General features: G+C 46.0%; 1 protein-coding gene across 21 annotated transcripts in view; it reads right to left on the minus strand.

The window, feature by feature from the left end:
- Window positions 1-16400, minus strand: part of ARID1B (AT-rich interaction domain 1B) — a 449775-nt gene that overhangs the window by 161603 nt on the left and 271772 nt on the right. For 14 of the 21 annotated variants that reach the window (XM_051855222.2, XM_051855220.2, XM_051855226.2 and 11 more), the window contains one exon: window positions 13960-14001. The exons of the other annotated variants lie outside the window; for them this stretch is intronic. In XM_051855222.2, the coding sequence (XP_051711182.2) occupies window positions 13960-14001 (42 nt within the window). The remainder of the gene's footprint in view (window positions 1-13959; window positions 14002-16400) is intronic. 21 annotated transcript variants of the gene reach the window in all.

Genomic DNA, 16400 nt, shown 5'->3' on the forward strand with positions numbered 1-16400 from the left:
CAAGAAAAAGAAATGCCTTCTCTATTTTAAAAGTCAGGATTTCACAGCTTCTTCCCAAATTACAAATTTACCAGAAGTAATATTCTTTAAATTGAATACCTACTATTATTTGTATACTTTAGTAATATTCACTAATCTTTTAAAAGTTATGATGATATGAAGTACAAGTTATCACGTTAAGATGATTGAAAAAAGAGCTTCTACTTTTATAAGAAAATTAAAACTTACATGAGACAAGAATAGAAATAAGAGAAACTTGGAAGAAAAATGTTACAAAGCTAAGATACAAGAAATTTTCAAAACGCTTTGAGATTACTCTTGAATACATATCACTTCATCAAATTTGCCATTTTACCATCTCACCTAAGTCTGTGTTCAATTCTTGTTTGAAACACTGTGCAAGCATTTGCTGCTCCACTCCTCCCCCTCCCGCTCCCTCCATGAGCTACCAACAGAAGTCCTTCCTTCTGAAATGAACATGCAATTTGCAGAGGGGTAGGAGGAAGAGGCGTTTCTCAGGGAAACGCGCCCGGCTTCTCGGGACCACTTCAGTGCCTTCAGCCACACGGGTAGCTAGAGAAAGGCAGGTTCTATGGGATTCAACAGACTCCGCCACGCAGAGCCCGCGTGCCACTTCCTGTTCCTGCCTTTCCCTTGCCTGGCTCACCTTCATCACTCCTATCCACAGCCAGCAGAACACTGCCCAGAGTAGAGAAGGCTTCACCGCCCTTGGCCTGCGCCCAGCAGCAGCACATGCAGAGTGGCCTGGCTGGCCACAGTGAGCAGCGAATTAAGGTGGACGTCCTGGTGACCTGCACCCTGGGACACACACGCGGCACACTATGGATGCTTGGTCCGCACGAATGATTTAATTATACATGGCAAAATTCTCCATTTAGCAATTCAGCAACAATCAAGACACCAAGAGAATTCAGGGACGTATGAGAACAGGCTATTATGGCAACAAAACAAACAAGATGTGGTATTTATAATCATTATTATGTAGAATATGTGAGACTTTTTAACCACAGTTCTATCAGACAATTCAGTTCTTTGATGGACACCAAGGTAATAATATCAAAAAGCCAACTATTAAGATACCAGAGTAAAGTGGAATTCAGATAAAACAGTTTCTAGTCTTGCCTCCAAACTTGCTGTTTTAAGTTACAATAAGAATGTTTTATTTGCATTACCACATCAAGAACTCTGCATGTATCTTTATTGGCATATCTTTGCAAATGTACCCACAGGATACATTACTTCAGTTGTAAAATGGTAATTTTATTGTTTATTTGGGAATATTTTTACTAGTATTTATCAGTGATACATCTGTTATATTAACTATTAATCCAACAGGTTGTTTTTGTTTTTACAAATCTGAACTGAAAAATCATCCCCTAATATATTCTTTAATTCACATAAAAGCTCTCCTTGGCTTCAAGCATCTTCCAACATACAGGCTCTTTCAGCACCAACCACTTTGACATTCTCTACCGACTTGCAAAAACTGACATGGCTTGGGAAGAAGGCAAATTCAAGGCAGGAGGAGGGGAGGAGGCAGGCTTTCACCATCGAAAGAAACAGAACTGGTTTTCACACTTGGCATGGGAGAGTATCTAAGACACACACATTCACAATCAGCCACATCTCCTCCGTGCTGCTTTCTTTGCTTCCTCTTAACAAAATCCTAGGTAGCTTGATGATTATTAATAGGATCACAGTGACTCCACGCTAAGGAATTTTACGGGCAAGCCCAGAAACAATGCCTTTAATTATACAAGTACATCCCAGCTGAACAAGTGTTTGAGGGTGGGGATAGCAGAATATATGCATTTTTTATTACTGCAAAATTAAGTCCTCAAAAAATAGTGCCAAAATACTGTCCCCAGAGAAAACCAGATCAATCAAACTCCAAATTATGTAAGTGAAGAAGCTCTGCTGCCAGCGCAACCCCTTGCTCCCTTGCGAAGACTGCTCGAGACTTCACGGCACGGGAGGCCGCGTTTAATTCCTAAATCCTCTCATAAAAGCAATCACAGTGACAAAAGCACGCGTGAACTGTACTCACCATGGTCCCTTCCATTCACATGGCACTCAATGCAATACCACTAAGGAGAGGCAAACATTTCTGTACAGTGTCTCACAGACCTCGGGACAGATGCCACACAGCCCATGACTCTGCCCAGAAACTGCCATCTGCCTCACCCGACTGCAGATCTGGTCCAGAAGAAATGGAGCCTCTATTATGCGTGGTCAAGATCTATTTCTGGGGCCAGCGCTGTGGCACGGAGTGGGGGGTGTCAAGTTGCCACTTGTGACAATGGCATCCCATATGAGCACTGGTTGGAGTCCTGGTTACTCTGCTTCTGATCCAGCTCCCTGCTAATGTGCCTGGGAAGGCAGCAGAAGATGGCTCCAGGTCTTGGGCCCCTGCACCCACATGGGAGACCTGGATGCAGTTCCTGGCTCCTGGCTTTAGGCCTGACCGGCTACTTTCCCCCCCACTGTCTTGCCTTCTCCCTCCATCACTATGCCTTTCAAATAAATAATAAATACTTTTTTTAAAAAAGACTTATTTCTGACTTTTCATAAAATATCACAGTATGTCCTGGAAATACCATAAATTTCTTATTGCCCTATGCAGCACATTGGGTACTGTCAGCCAGTTAAACCCCATAAACACCTCCTGATTTCCTAATACTTCAGAAAGTGTGCACATATCCATTCTAACCAGGAAAAATATAGATCTAAGATGATGTAAGAAAATCCTAATACTGGGTTGAACCACATGAAACTGCCCACATTAGACCATTCTTTAAAAAAAAAAACACTTCTAAAAATATATTTATGCATTTATATCTACTTGAAAGGCAGAGAGATGGGGAGAGAGAGAGAGAGACAGACAGACAGACAGACAGACAGACTTTCCATCTGCTGGTTCACCCCTCAAATGGCCACAGCAGATAGGGCTGGGCTAGGCTGAAGTCAGGAGGCTGAACCCCATCAGGGTCTTCCATGTGGGAGACTCACGCCTTTGAGCCATCACCTGCTGTCTCCCAAGGTGCTCACTAGCAGGAAGCTGAATGGGAAGCAGAGTAATAGTCTGTGCTCAAATGGACACTCCGATGTGGGATGCAGGTGTCCCAAGAGGTGGTTAACCTGCTGCACCACAATGCCAATCCTAAGCTGTAAAAACAATGGTTCAAACTGCAAAGATTCGATCTAGGCCAGCACCGCGGCTCACTAGGCTAATCCTCCACCTGTGGCACTGGTACTCCGGTTCTAGTCCCAGTTGGGGTGCCGGTCCTGTCCCGGTTGCTCCTCTTCCAGGCCAGCTCTCTGCTTGGGCCGGGAGGGCAGTGGAGGATGGCCCAAGTGCTGGGGCCCTGCACCTGCATGGGAGACCAGGAGGAAGCACCTGGCTCCTGGCTTCAGCTGTGGCAGCCATTTGGGGAGGTGAACCAACGGAAGGAAGACCTTTCTCTCTGTCTCTCTCTAACTCTGCCTGTCCAAAAAAAAAAAAAAAAAAAAAAAGAGATTCAATAATCTACTATGAAGTTCCTGAACTTGAGAGGACTAATAATAAACATTGCTATAATTTTGCTGTGGTGCAGCAGGTAAAGCTGCCACCTGCAGTGCTGGCATCCCATATGGGTGCCAGTTCGAATTCTGGCTGCTCTACTTCTGATCCAGCTCCCTGCTATGACCTGGGAAAGCAGTAGACGATGGCCCAAGTGCTTGGACCTCAGCACCCACCTGGGAGACCTGGAAGAAGCTCCACATTTCTGGCTTTGGATTAGCCCAGCTCCAGCCATTGCAGCCATGTGGGGAGTGAACCAGCGGAGGACGACTGCCCACCCTGCCAACCTCTCTCTGCCTCTGCAACTCTGCCTTTCAAATAAACAAATAGATCTTTTATTTGTTTGTTTGTTTGGTTTTAAAGAGCACCACCCTGGGAAATGGAAATTCGGGTTCTTGTTCTTTGCCACTAGACAGGGCCTAAAATGCATCACAGTGTCTCTGCCTTCATTCTTGTGAAAAACAGAGTCGATTAACCTTTTGGGTTATTTTTCCTCTTTGAGAAATGATGGGAAGTAACAGAGCGTGGCTCTAGAACTAGTCCGAGCAGCTCTGAAGTGAACTTGGAAAGGGAACAAAAGGGACAAAAAGAAAAATTCCTGTTTTATCTCTTAATATTTTGCCTGGCTTTATTCAATGGGTTTCCACGTTTCCCCAACGCAATGAAAAGATCTTAGATGAGTAAATACCAGCAGGAAGAAGTCAGGGGAATAATAAAGGGAGATCCCTGCGTGTCTGACCCAAGGAATGCAGGGACGGTTCCAATCAGACCTGCAGAACTTGGGCACTGGGAGAACTCTACTGATACCTAAACATCAACTCCCCAAATTCACCCTAGAACCCAAGTGAAATACAGGTCTGTTCAACGAGCAGGCAAGTAACGAGAATTCTGAAATAGCAGGAAAAATTCCTAACCGGTACTTAATGCAAGTCCACAAGTCAGTGAACAGCCTCACCGCTCTCCAGCACCTGCTCCCCAGGCTGCTCCAGACCTTTCTCAGTGAGTTTGCCTCTACACAGCTTATCTGCACATGGTTGGCCCTCACAGTCCTTTTCAAGATTTAGATCCAGGTGCTCCTCCAAGATACAGGCAAAAGGGAAGTTAAACTATCCTTTAAAAAGATAATTAAACCTAACAAGTGCAAAAGAGCATTGAAATACTGAATATAAATATAGTATAAATACTTTCCAAAAAAACTTTTCTAATATGAATAAGGCAAATTTGTTTTAAAGCCTTATGAAAGTGACTGAACCACCAGCAGATGGCAGAAGCAGAAGCTGGGAAATTCTCTAACAAAAGAAGAGAACAACTCCACATGGATCCCAAACCACGGCCTGTGCGGGGCTGTGCTGCTTCTTCCTCCTGGGCCTTTCTTTAATGGGGAAAGAACACATTTTCTAGCCAATGCACATCCATAATTTTAATCAATCAATAAATGAATAAATAATATATTGCTTTCCTATTTTCCAAAATTTTCTAACAAATAAAGAATTAAAAAATGCAAAAACAGGGGCCAGCGCCGTGGCTCACTTGGTTAATCCTCTGCCTGTGGCGCCAGCATCCCATATGGACGCTGGTTCTAGTCCCGGCTGCTCCTCTTGCAGTCTAGCTCTCTGCTGTGGCCCGGGAGGGCAGTGGAGGATGGCCCAAGTGCTGGGGCCCTGCACCTGCATGGGAGACCAGGAGGAAGCACCTAGCTCCTGGCTTCGGATCGGCGCAGTGCCTGCCATGGAGACCATTTGGAGAGCGAACCTCTCTCTGTCTATAACTCTGTCAAATAAAAAAAAATGCAAAAACAAATCCTTCATTTTATGAAAAGTAATATGAGTTCATAAGATTATGACCTCCAAAAGGAAATCTATGCTGGTTTCTTTTCAAGACATTGTTACTTTAAATATACTGCCACTTAAGTTCTATTCATACCCAGTTCTCAATTCCTGAGAACCAGAGTAAATGCAACTTTACAAAAAACAAACAAAAAACCTATGTAAATAGATTAGCATATGCCTTCATGTGGTTGTACTGATAAAATTACTATTGGGGCCAGTGTAGTGGCACCGTAGATTGTTGCTCCCCGTCTTCGTGGAGGAGCGACACAGGACCCTGCGCTGTTCTTCTGTCTGCTCGGCCCTCCCCGGGTTTGCTGCTGGTTCTTCCCGGGTTGGCTGCCGATCCTTCCACCTCCGTGGAAGGGCGGTTCCCCCTGCCACATTCCCCACTTCCGCGGGGGAGCGGCACACCGCCGGCCGGCTCTCTCGGGGGCTGCACAGGTGTTCCTCAGGTAGATGTTCCCCTTAGATGTTCCTGGTGCATGCCGTCTCTCTCCTCCTTTATGGTCCTCCTCCGCCAATCCCAACTCGGCTGCCCACACACCGAGTACGCTGCTCTCCTCCAATCAGGAGCAGGGTCAGCTCCTGGAGGTCATCACTCAAGTTGGCAAGAGGCAGCTGCGTAGAAGCTGTTTTCTCCTCTCCCAGCGCCATATTGTGGGAGAGCAGATGCATAGAATAAGTCTTAATTCCAGTAACTCAGTCCAGTCCGGGTTGCTCCCCACAGTAGATTAAGTATCAGCCTGCAGTGCTGGCATCCCATGGGGACACCAGTTCGAGTCCAGGATGCTCATTTCCCATCCATCTCCCTACTGATGGCCTGGAAATGCAGTACAAGATGGCCCAACTGCTTGGGCCCCTGCTCCCATATAGCAGACCCAGGAGAAGCTCCTGGCTCCTGGCTTCAGATCAGCCCGCCTCCAGCCATTGTGACCATTTGGGGAGTGAACCAGAGGACAGAAGACTTTCTCTCTCTCTCTCTAGTCTGTAACTCTGCCTTTCAAGTAAATAAACAAATCCTTAAAAAAAAAAAAAAAAAAAAACACTTTCCCCAAAGATTTATTTATTTACTTGAAAGGCAGAGTGACAGGGAAGGAGGCAAGTAGACAGACATGCACACATGTGTGCGCACACACACAGAGGGTTGGGGACAACACAGGAATCTTACATCCACTTGTTTACTCTCCAAGTGCCATTAACACTCAGGGCTGAGCCAGGCTAAAGCCAGGAACCCAAGGCCAGTACCTCCACCCATGTCTTCAGTGTGGATGGCAGTGACTCAGTACTGGACCCTCACTCGCTACCTTTTCCAGCACATGAGCAGGAAGCTAGATTGTAAACTGAGGAACCAGAACTCAAACTGCACTCTGATAGGCACGCAGGGATCCCAAGCAGCAGCTTAACCTGCTGTGCCATGATGCTTTCCCCAAGAATCGAATCTTAGTTTGCTAAACATTCCAAATCTGAAACACCATATATATTTTGATGCCCATCAAAACCCCAGGCAAATCAATGAACAAAGTGTCACCACTAGGAGGATGCTCAACTCCATAACTCTGTTTAAACCTTTCTGCTCCTATAATGGGATGGGGAATCCGGGGTCTATGCTCCGTCACCGGCAGACGCTCTCTGCTTTACAGCTCCTCGTGAGAAGGGCACCTGCTTTCTGTTCTCCATTCCTTCTGCAGTCCCCTATTGTGTTAAGATTTTCTTTTTTGTAACATTTTTTTTTATCTTTTTTATAACATTTGAGAGACAGAGACCAAGATGAGTCAAAGTGGTCCCCCCTCTGCTGGATCACTCCCTAAATGCCTGCAATGGCTGAGGTTTGCCTGCGACAGAACCTGGGAGCTAGGAATTCTGCCCAGGTCTTCCATGTGGGTGGCAGAGAAACTACTGGAATCATCAGTGCTGCCCCAAAGGTTGGTCTGAGCATGAAGTTTAAACGAGGAGCCAGAGGTGGATGTGAATCCAGGAACTGCAATGTGGGATGCGGGTATACAGTCAGTAGGCCAGATAGCTGCCCTAGTCCTTAGTTTCCTAATCAGTGAAGAGAACGGCTGTTCTATGAAACGTGATCTGCTAAAATGTGTTCCTGTGAGGAGTCAGACAGGTTCCTAAGCAGTCAGGCTGGACCCAGTGGAAACTGATGCGGTAGAATGCTTGCTTCCCCCAAAAGTTAACTTTAGCAGGGTCAAAAGTGCCTGCCCCATTCTTTGGGAGCCTCCAATCTTGTCATGAGAACAGCAAAGGAATGGCGAGTCCATCCTTTTGAGCTCACAGTTTATTGTGAAAACAAGCAAACTATTCCACCCTTGCAAAGGCATTTTTTTTTTTTATCTTGAGCAAGTCAGACAGGGCAAATAAAATTACAAATCAGGTCTTTTGAGGGTTTTTGTCCCAGCCTTGTTACTGATTAAACAAATCATAAAAATAAAGAGATAAAAAAGTTTTGAAAATACCTGGCACCTTCATTGGCTAGCAGAACTCCTCATGAAGTGGGAATGTCCTTTGTGTGTACTGTGCCATGAGGAAGCCCCAGAGACACAGAGCTGTTGACACACTGCCAATGCAACTGAAGAAACTGAAGAAATGATTTTTAGTGTTGTTTTTTTTTTTTTTAATTTCACAGGCAGAGTTAGACAGTGAGAGAGACAGAGAGAAAGGTCTTCCTTCCATTGGTTCACCTCCCAAATGGCCGCTACAGCCGTCACGCTGCACCGATCTGAAGCCAGGAGCCAGGTGCCTCCTCCTGCTCTCCCATGCGGCTGCAGGGGCCCAAGCACTTGTACCATCCTCCACTGCGCTCCTGGGCCACAGCAGAGAGCTGGACTGGAAGAGGCGCGCCCATATGGGATGCTGGTGCCACAGGCGGCAGATTAACCAAGTGAGCCACGGCTCCAGCCCCGAAATGATTTCTAGTTTAATTTAGTCTTGATTCATTTAAAAAATGTTTTTTAAAGATTTAAGAACCAGGGCCCATATAGGATGCTGGTGCTACAGGCAGCGGCTTTACCTGCCATGCTACAGCACCAGCCCAATTCATTTAAATTTAAATAGCCACACAGACACACACACAGACACACACCTGCTAACTACCACAGGGGACAGCAGGTGACCAAAATGTGCAGCAAGAACTAAGAACTGATTAAAAATCTGGATAACACTTAAAATTCAGAAGCGACTTTAAAAAAAAGGGGGACTTTTAACACAGTTCAAGCTAGTGTCCTCTGAGATGGGGTCAGTGAGACAAAAAGAGAAGGTGAACCTCCCACTTTTACTAGGCCACTCGTCCGGTCACCGAGCTAAGGGGCCCACTCAGAGACGGCTGTCATTGCTCTGCCCTATTTCTTCCTTGGCTACAATGTCAAATATTATGCATCATAACTTTTTATATGAAGAGGGTAAAATATGGATGATTTTAACAATTAGGCAGATGTCAGAATGTAAGAATAAGCCCAAATGTGAATTAAGTCACTGCAAAATAAGATTCCGAGAATATACAATTTTGGACAATTATTTGGAGCAGGTACTGGTTACGATACTCAGTGCCCCACATCAGAGAGCGTGAGGTCCAGCCCAGGCTCCCGCTTCCTGCTAACGCGGACCCTGGGGGACTGCAAACAATGCCTCAAGTGTCTGGGTTCCAAAATGAGTTCCTGGCTCCCAGCTCCGCCTGGCCCAGCTCTAGTAATTGTGGGCATTTGGGAAGTGAACCAGAGGACAGACAGGAGCTCTCGTCTGTATGTCTGTCTCTCAAAAATAAATAAATAAATAATCTTATTTTAAAAAACAAACATTATCATATTTGAGATTACATTTACAGATGACTAGTCCCTTTATTATAATTTTTATGTCAAAAATTGGAATCCTATTCCTTTTTGTAGAATATAACAAATATTCAATTAAGTCAATTATATTACAGAAGAACATACAATTCAGTCCAAAATTTGTGTATCTTTTATAGTTCTCCCTGGCATAAAATCATTCCAAAAGTTGTATCCAGAATGTAAGGTTGATGGAAGCAAAGGCATCCGTTACCAGAGCATTCTCCGAACCAGACTCAGAACACGTATATCCCACAGATGTTTGAATGGAAAAGAATAAAGTCAAAGAGTGTAACTGCACAGTCTGATTAACACACATATTCAAGTTAAGCAACATAGATTGGGGCCAACCACTTTGCAGTGTCAACTATACCCAATCAGCAGCTTCCGCAAGTTTACCAACAAGCATGTCTTCCTTCAGGGGGCTCTACAGAGCCTCACCATAAAATGCCAAGCTTACACACTGACTCAGACAATGAAAGAACGGCTGAGAAAAATTTCCAGAGAATACAGCACTATGTTAGGGTCACCATTTGTGTGTGTGTGTGTTGCTCATAGCAATCACAATAGTTACACTATCATCAAAACTTACTGTTAGGGGCCGGCACTGTGGCTCAGCGAGTTAAAGCCCTGGCCTGTAGTGCTGCCATTCCATATGGGCACGGGTTCAAGTCCTGGCTGCTCCACTTCCAATCGAGCTCCCTGCTGATGTGCCTGGGAAGCAGCAGAGGATGGCCCAAGTCCTTGGCCCCTAGCACCCACATGGGAAATCAGATGAAGCTCCTGGCTCCCAGCTTCAGACTGCTTCAGCTCCGTTCATTGTGGCCATTTGGGGAGTGAACCAGCAGATGGAATACCTCTCTCTATCTTTCTCTCTCTCTCTACCTCTTTCTATAACTCTTTCAAATAAAGAAAATAAATTTTAAAAAAAGTAATCTTTAAAAAAAAACCTCATTGTTAGCCATTTGTAAGTCAATATGGATATAAAAGGATGAATAAAATGGAGTCTTTAAGCATACAACCTTGTTGGGGAAAAAATGTCTCCTATACACACAAAAAAACAAGGAGCAGTTGGCAGAAGCGGCTCCACATGTGTTATATGGGCAGCAGGTGCTATTGGGCCCAGAGAGGGGTCTGGGGTCAGCTGAATTCCTGAAAGACCTCCCAGGCTAGGACCTCTGCTGGGGGAGCGAGACTTGGAAACACAGCAGGAGGAAAGGAGAGGGTTTTACCCAATAGCAAGTGGAAGAGCACAGAATATTTAGCAGACTGTGGGGTGGGGCTTGGGCGTTGGAAGGTCAGTTTGAACTTGGAGGTTATTTTCCTGTAAGCTACCCACACAGATAAAAAGCAAGACATAAGAGTAAACAAAGTGAGGTCATACTTCAAAATCTTACTCTAGATACTTTAGCTTAGATTCTTTTATAGGTGCCTCAGATACTAACAGTTACTGGGGAAAGAAGATGAAAAGACAAGTACAGGTAACTCATAAGAAAAAAGTAGAACCACTGGAAAACAGTGAGTGTGCTTAACACACTATGAACTAGTCATTAACATCTCTAAGTTGAAGTTACCCAGAACTGAGATAAGCCTAATAAAACAATGAATCAGTATTTATATGAAATTAATATTCAAGAAGTAGAAGAAAGTACATGGATACTTCTCACTTGAGTAGCTTAAAAATTAACCTCACTTCTGCTCCCAGAGTCACTGTAGCTTCCCATGACTACGAACCTGTTTCCCTACATGGCAGCTTCATCACATTCACAAACAAAAACAGCCTGTGTCCCCAGGTCCCAAGTTTAAGTGAGTCTCGAGTGAGACGATGAATCCCTGTTTCCACCAGAAGTCAACAGCAAGCTTGCAGATTTCAGGAAAGGCACAGCGTACAGGTGATGAAGAATTAAATAGCAGCAAAGTAAGAAGGGAAATACAGGTAAAGGAAGGTCAAAGTTTATTAAAGGTTATAACTTAAAAGGATCAGCAAAACTACTCTAGGAGACTGGGAAGCATTCTATTGTTCACCAAGACAATGTTACTAATTATCAATTCATCTGACACTTGTATTTTCCCAGTAATTGTAAAAGTAGGGGAAAAAAAGTCAATTATAGATGTGTTCAAAAACATGACTAGTGCTGAATACGTACCCCTTTTAAAAATTCAATTTTTAGAATTTAAGAATATATTTGCTGACTTCTAGATAACAGACATTTCTAATCTTCCATTTTTAATTGTTGTGAAACATTCTGATATAGAACAGCAAAAGTGAAAAGCATCTAGTACTTTGGAAACCACTGAACTATTGGGAAAAAAAGTCAAACTGTTGTTTCTAAAAGCCAAATTTAGGGCTCCAAAAGCAGTCTGCTTGTTAGCCATGAAACAATGCAAAGTCTCTCCACAGCGGGGCAGCCGGCGAGCGCAGGTGCTCTGCACTCAGTAAGGATCAAGGACTAGGAAGACGCGTCTGCCAGGATGGAACCTACAGCTTTATTAAACATGCGACAATGATTCCTCATGCATGCTGGGCATTAAATAAAAATGGAAAAATCCAGGAAATAACCATATGTTAAATACTGTAAGGATTATTAAATCAGAAATAACAATTTCCTTAGCATACAGAACCCTAAAAACATATTAAACTTAGAAACAAGTTATATCAACTATTTATAATGTGTTCATTTATCTTTTAATTTACATGTATTTAAGATGTAAAATCCTGTTAAGTTTATGACCTCAGAATAGATTTTATTTTGGCTATACTACAATGTCATTTCACCTGTCATTACTACACAATTATTATTATGCGTTTAATGGAAAGTAGGAAAAAACTGGAAAAAATACAAATAATCCATTTTCAGTTTTAAGCTAAGGAGTCCAGTAAGAGTAACCGCCCTCACCCTTCTGCCCTGAAGTTTCCACCAGCCTCACAATCCTTCCGAACTCCCGCTTCCAAACCAAGTGATGGTCCTACTCCATCCGCACACCTTGGCAGGAGAATGCAGTCAGACATCCCAGTATGCCGCCTGCTAGTAACTTCTGTGGTATAAAAGTCCTTAGCAAATACGTAACAAAAAGCACGTCATGCGGTAAAGACCACAGGTCTAGAAGACTGCAACTCTAAAGACCCCGTCACTATCTGCTGTGTACTCTGCTGAGGCCTGGCACTGCACTCCCTGGCCTCCCCCCGAGCCCGCCCCCCAGCCCGGCTCACCCCGTGGTCCTCTGGGCCCGCAGGTGAACCTCCTGAGGATCTCCTTCCCTTAGGCCTGCTCTGGCCCACATTCGCTCTCTCCTGGTTCATCCAGCAGCCCCGGACTCAGCGCTGGCTATGCCACTCTCCAAAAAGAAGCCCACATCATCTAGCAAATCTGACAACTACCTGGCTTCAAATCTTGCAGTAGCTTCCCATTTTCTATGGTATAAAATTATCTTTAGGGGCCAGCATTGTGGCGTAGCAGATAAGACTGCAGCCCATGACTCAGGCATCCCACATGGACACCGGTTCAAGTCCCAGCTGTTCTACTTCCAATCTAGCGCCCTGCTAATGGCCCTGAAAAAGCAACAGAAGATGGCCCAAGTTCTTGGGCCCTGAACCCACACAGGAGACCCGGAGGAAGCTCCTGGCTCCTGTCCAGCCCAGCCCTAGCCTTTGAGGCCATTTGGGGAGTGAACCTGAGGATGGAAAATTTCTCTCTTTCTCCCCCGTTCTCTTTGTACTTTGCCTTTCAAATAAGTAAAATCTAAAAAAAATTGTCTTACCCTTTCCGACCTCATAGGATAGAACTATCTTTAGCCTCTCTGACGTCAGGTTTTGCTGCTCAGGGAGCATCTGACTCCTCTGTTTCCTCTGGCACTGGTCATGACAGAGCTCTCCTTCCTCGCCTCAGCATAACCAGGACCCTCACCCTCAGCCCAGGGATGGAGCGGCCTCCTGGAAAGCCCTCACTGAGAGCCTCAGAGGCCCTGCAGCCTGTGCAGGCGGCCAGTGGGGACATAGCCAGTGCAGGGCAATTCATCCACAGGCCTGCACCTGCCTAGGACTGCCAGCTCCTGAAGGGAGGGCCCTGGGTTTTAATCTGGCTGTGCCAGATGAACATACTGACGGGGCCGGCACTGTGACACTGTGCCGCCACCTGCAGTGCCCGCATCTCATACGGGCACCGAGTTGAGTCCCGGCTGCTCCATTTCCAATCCAGGAAAACAGTGGAAGATGTTGCAAGTGCTTGGGCCCTTGTACCCATCAGGGAGACCCGGAAGAAGCTCCTGGATCCTGGATCCGGCCATTGCGGCCATCTGGGGAGCAAACCAGTGGATTGAAGACCTCTCTCTCTGTCTCTCAAATAAATAAATAAATCTTAAAAAAAAAAAAAGGAAAGAAAAAAAGAAAAGAAACTGACAGATACAGCTGGAGCTACCAACTGAATGTGGCATTCCGAGGGCACTTGGCTGGGCCGTTTCAGCAAGATTTGCTCCATGGCTAATTTCAATTCCAAAGTCAGTTACTACTAAATGAAACATTGGTTTCCTGCACTGGTTTGTTGTTGTTTTTAATATATCCTCCACAACAAATAAAGAAGGTAAATACCAAGACTCAGTGGGCCCATAATCACAGAGAACGGGGAAAGTGCCAACTTGTGAAGCGTTAGAGCCTCGGCCTGGGTTCCAGGCAGCAGCCTGGTGTCCGGCCTAGGGGAGCCCTGGTGCACTCCATCAGCCCACACACCTGGAGTCCAAAGGCTGCATCCTCCGAGGCCAGGCCTTCAACCTGAAATCATAAGGGAAAAAACACTTTAGGCACTACGGACGATGTCCAGCATGGAGCCACAGAGCCAGGGCCCACGCTGTGGCAAACGGCGGTGGGCTCGGTCGGGGGCCTGCGAGGGCCTGAGGAGCGGTGTGCACGCAAGCACTGGCCGCAGGTTTTCCAGCCAGTGCGTCTGCATCCACATGGTGCTGGGTGCTGACAATCCCTCCAAGTGCACCACAGGTGTCGGCCACGCTCTCTCATCGTCACCGGTGAGCGGAGAGCTGAGCTTCACAAGGCCACTCCTCGGCCAGGCCCCAGCAGCCGTGCCCTGCCCTGCGGAGACCCGGCGGCGTGGGCACCCGCACGGAGCTCGTTCCCACGTGCAGACCCGCAGATCCTGGCCGCACCGAGCCACCGAGCTCAGGAACAGGGACACAAACAGCTGCGAGGAACGAGACGCAGGTAGTGACCATGGCCACTCAGTCACCAGTGTAAAGCTTTGCCCCAAAGTACCGACACGTGACGGGAAAGAGCGAGTAAAGCTGGCAAGTTTAGGGTCTGGAGTGACCTGGGCGAGGGGCTGTGCGATCAGACCAGCACTGGCTTCCTCGTGAGCTGCAGGGTTTGCAGCATTAGCTGCACTGGAGCCGTCTCAGTGGAAGACAGCAGGCCTCGCGGGGTACCTGGCCACAGAGCAAAACCCACTCTTCCCTTGCGGGAAGAGCTGCGGAGAGGCCCGAGTTCATTCAGTAAGACCATCATCCAGTATGGAAGGAAACAGACTAGGTAGAGAAAAGGAAGCCGAGCGTGAGCCGCAACTAGTTTAGCTAAGGGAGTGGGGCTCCCCGACCGCCTCGGCTCACAGGTGGGCAAAGCACCTGCAGCCCGCACCGGGGGCGGCCAGGCTAGGGCGGCGGGGGGATGGCCCGCAGCCGGAGCCCACCCTGATTCCCTGACAGCCTTCCCGTGCACATTTCAATCTCTGAAGCTAATGGTCGGATTCAGGAGTAAGCCTCCTTACAGACCTAGAGACTAAGGGGAAAAAGCTATTTGCATTTCACCTGTTTCTGAATTTCCCAGACCTGCTGTTCACAGTCGGTTACTAAACCTCAACTGTTGCTCACATTACAACCCGGAATCGACACTGAAGGTTTTAGAGAGAAAAGCACAAACTCGCCAGTCTTCGCTGTGGTGAACACCTGTTCCACGGAGATCACGCTCAGTACAGCATGCACCCCCCCCGTGAGGTATTTCAACATGCGTGTAATTATTTCAAAAATGTATTAACGTTTAAATTCTCAGAAACCATCTCCAAAGTGAGTTCTCCATACTTTAACGTTTTCTAAAAAGTCAAAGCAAAAACAATCTAGTAGAAATCTATGTAAAGACACTGACATCCTCAGGGGACAGCAGGGGTGGGGCGCTGGGCAGGCCCTGCAGTGGAAGAATGGGGAGGCACACCCGGCCCTCCTAATCCTTCGCCCCAAGGGAGGGGCGTGCTGGAGTTCCTGAGTGTTCCACTTGTAAACCAATTTAATTAAAGCAACTTCACAAAATTTCCCGGTTTGTCCAAAAGCAACGATTTCAAAACAGAAGCACAGTAGCTCAGTGTCCCTTCTCTATTTCTGTGAGAGTTTTACCCCAGAAAAACGAGACTGTCCTCAATTTAACACCGAGGGACTGTCCATGCCTGCACTGTGAATCCAGCTTGCACGGAATCCCCCTCTAGTGGGAGTAAGGGAGCATTTCAACCTTCACATGTGATTTTCAGGGCAGAGTCACTGCACTTCCCAACACAAGCAGCACTGATCTCCTGTCAGAAATCTGAATCACAGAACAGAAAATAGGGAGTAGCCATTAAGATGCCAAGGGAGACCCCCACATCAAAGTCCCTTCATTTCCAACTCCAGCTTCCTGCACCCCGGTGGGCAGCAGGTACTGGCTCAGGTATATAGGTCCCCCCTCCTGGAGACCTGCACTGAGTTCCGGTCTCCTGGCTTAGGCCTGGCCCAGCTCCAGCTGTTACAGGTTTGGGGGCATGAACCAGTGGATGGAAGATTTCTCTCTCCATTTCAAATAATTCTTTTTTACAGTTTGTAACTATTTTGCATGTCACAAGCCCAAAACTGCTATATCTATATACTCCCATGAACTATTAGTAAATTTGTGTAAATCTGATGGGATTTTAGGTATCAACTAATCAACATCATCAAAATTATCAGATTATAAAGTAATCACAATTTTAAGTTACAACAAGGAGGTATAACTGGAAACAATTAGTATATTCTCAGTGGAAAGAGTTGATATTATACTGGCAAGAAATAGCATTGATATAAACATATTATAGGAAGATTGATATGTAAATGTTATTTCTTTGCCTCCACCATAATTGACATTTATCTGATCTAAACTTCTGG

This window comes from Oryctolagus cuniculus, chromosome 5, assembly GCF_964237555.1.
Source record: "Oryctolagus cuniculus chromosome 5, mOryCun1.1, whole genome shotgun sequence".
In the NCBI taxonomy this organism is placed as follows: domain Eukaryota; kingdom Metazoa; phylum Chordata; class Mammalia; order Lagomorpha; family Leporidae; genus Oryctolagus; species Oryctolagus cuniculus.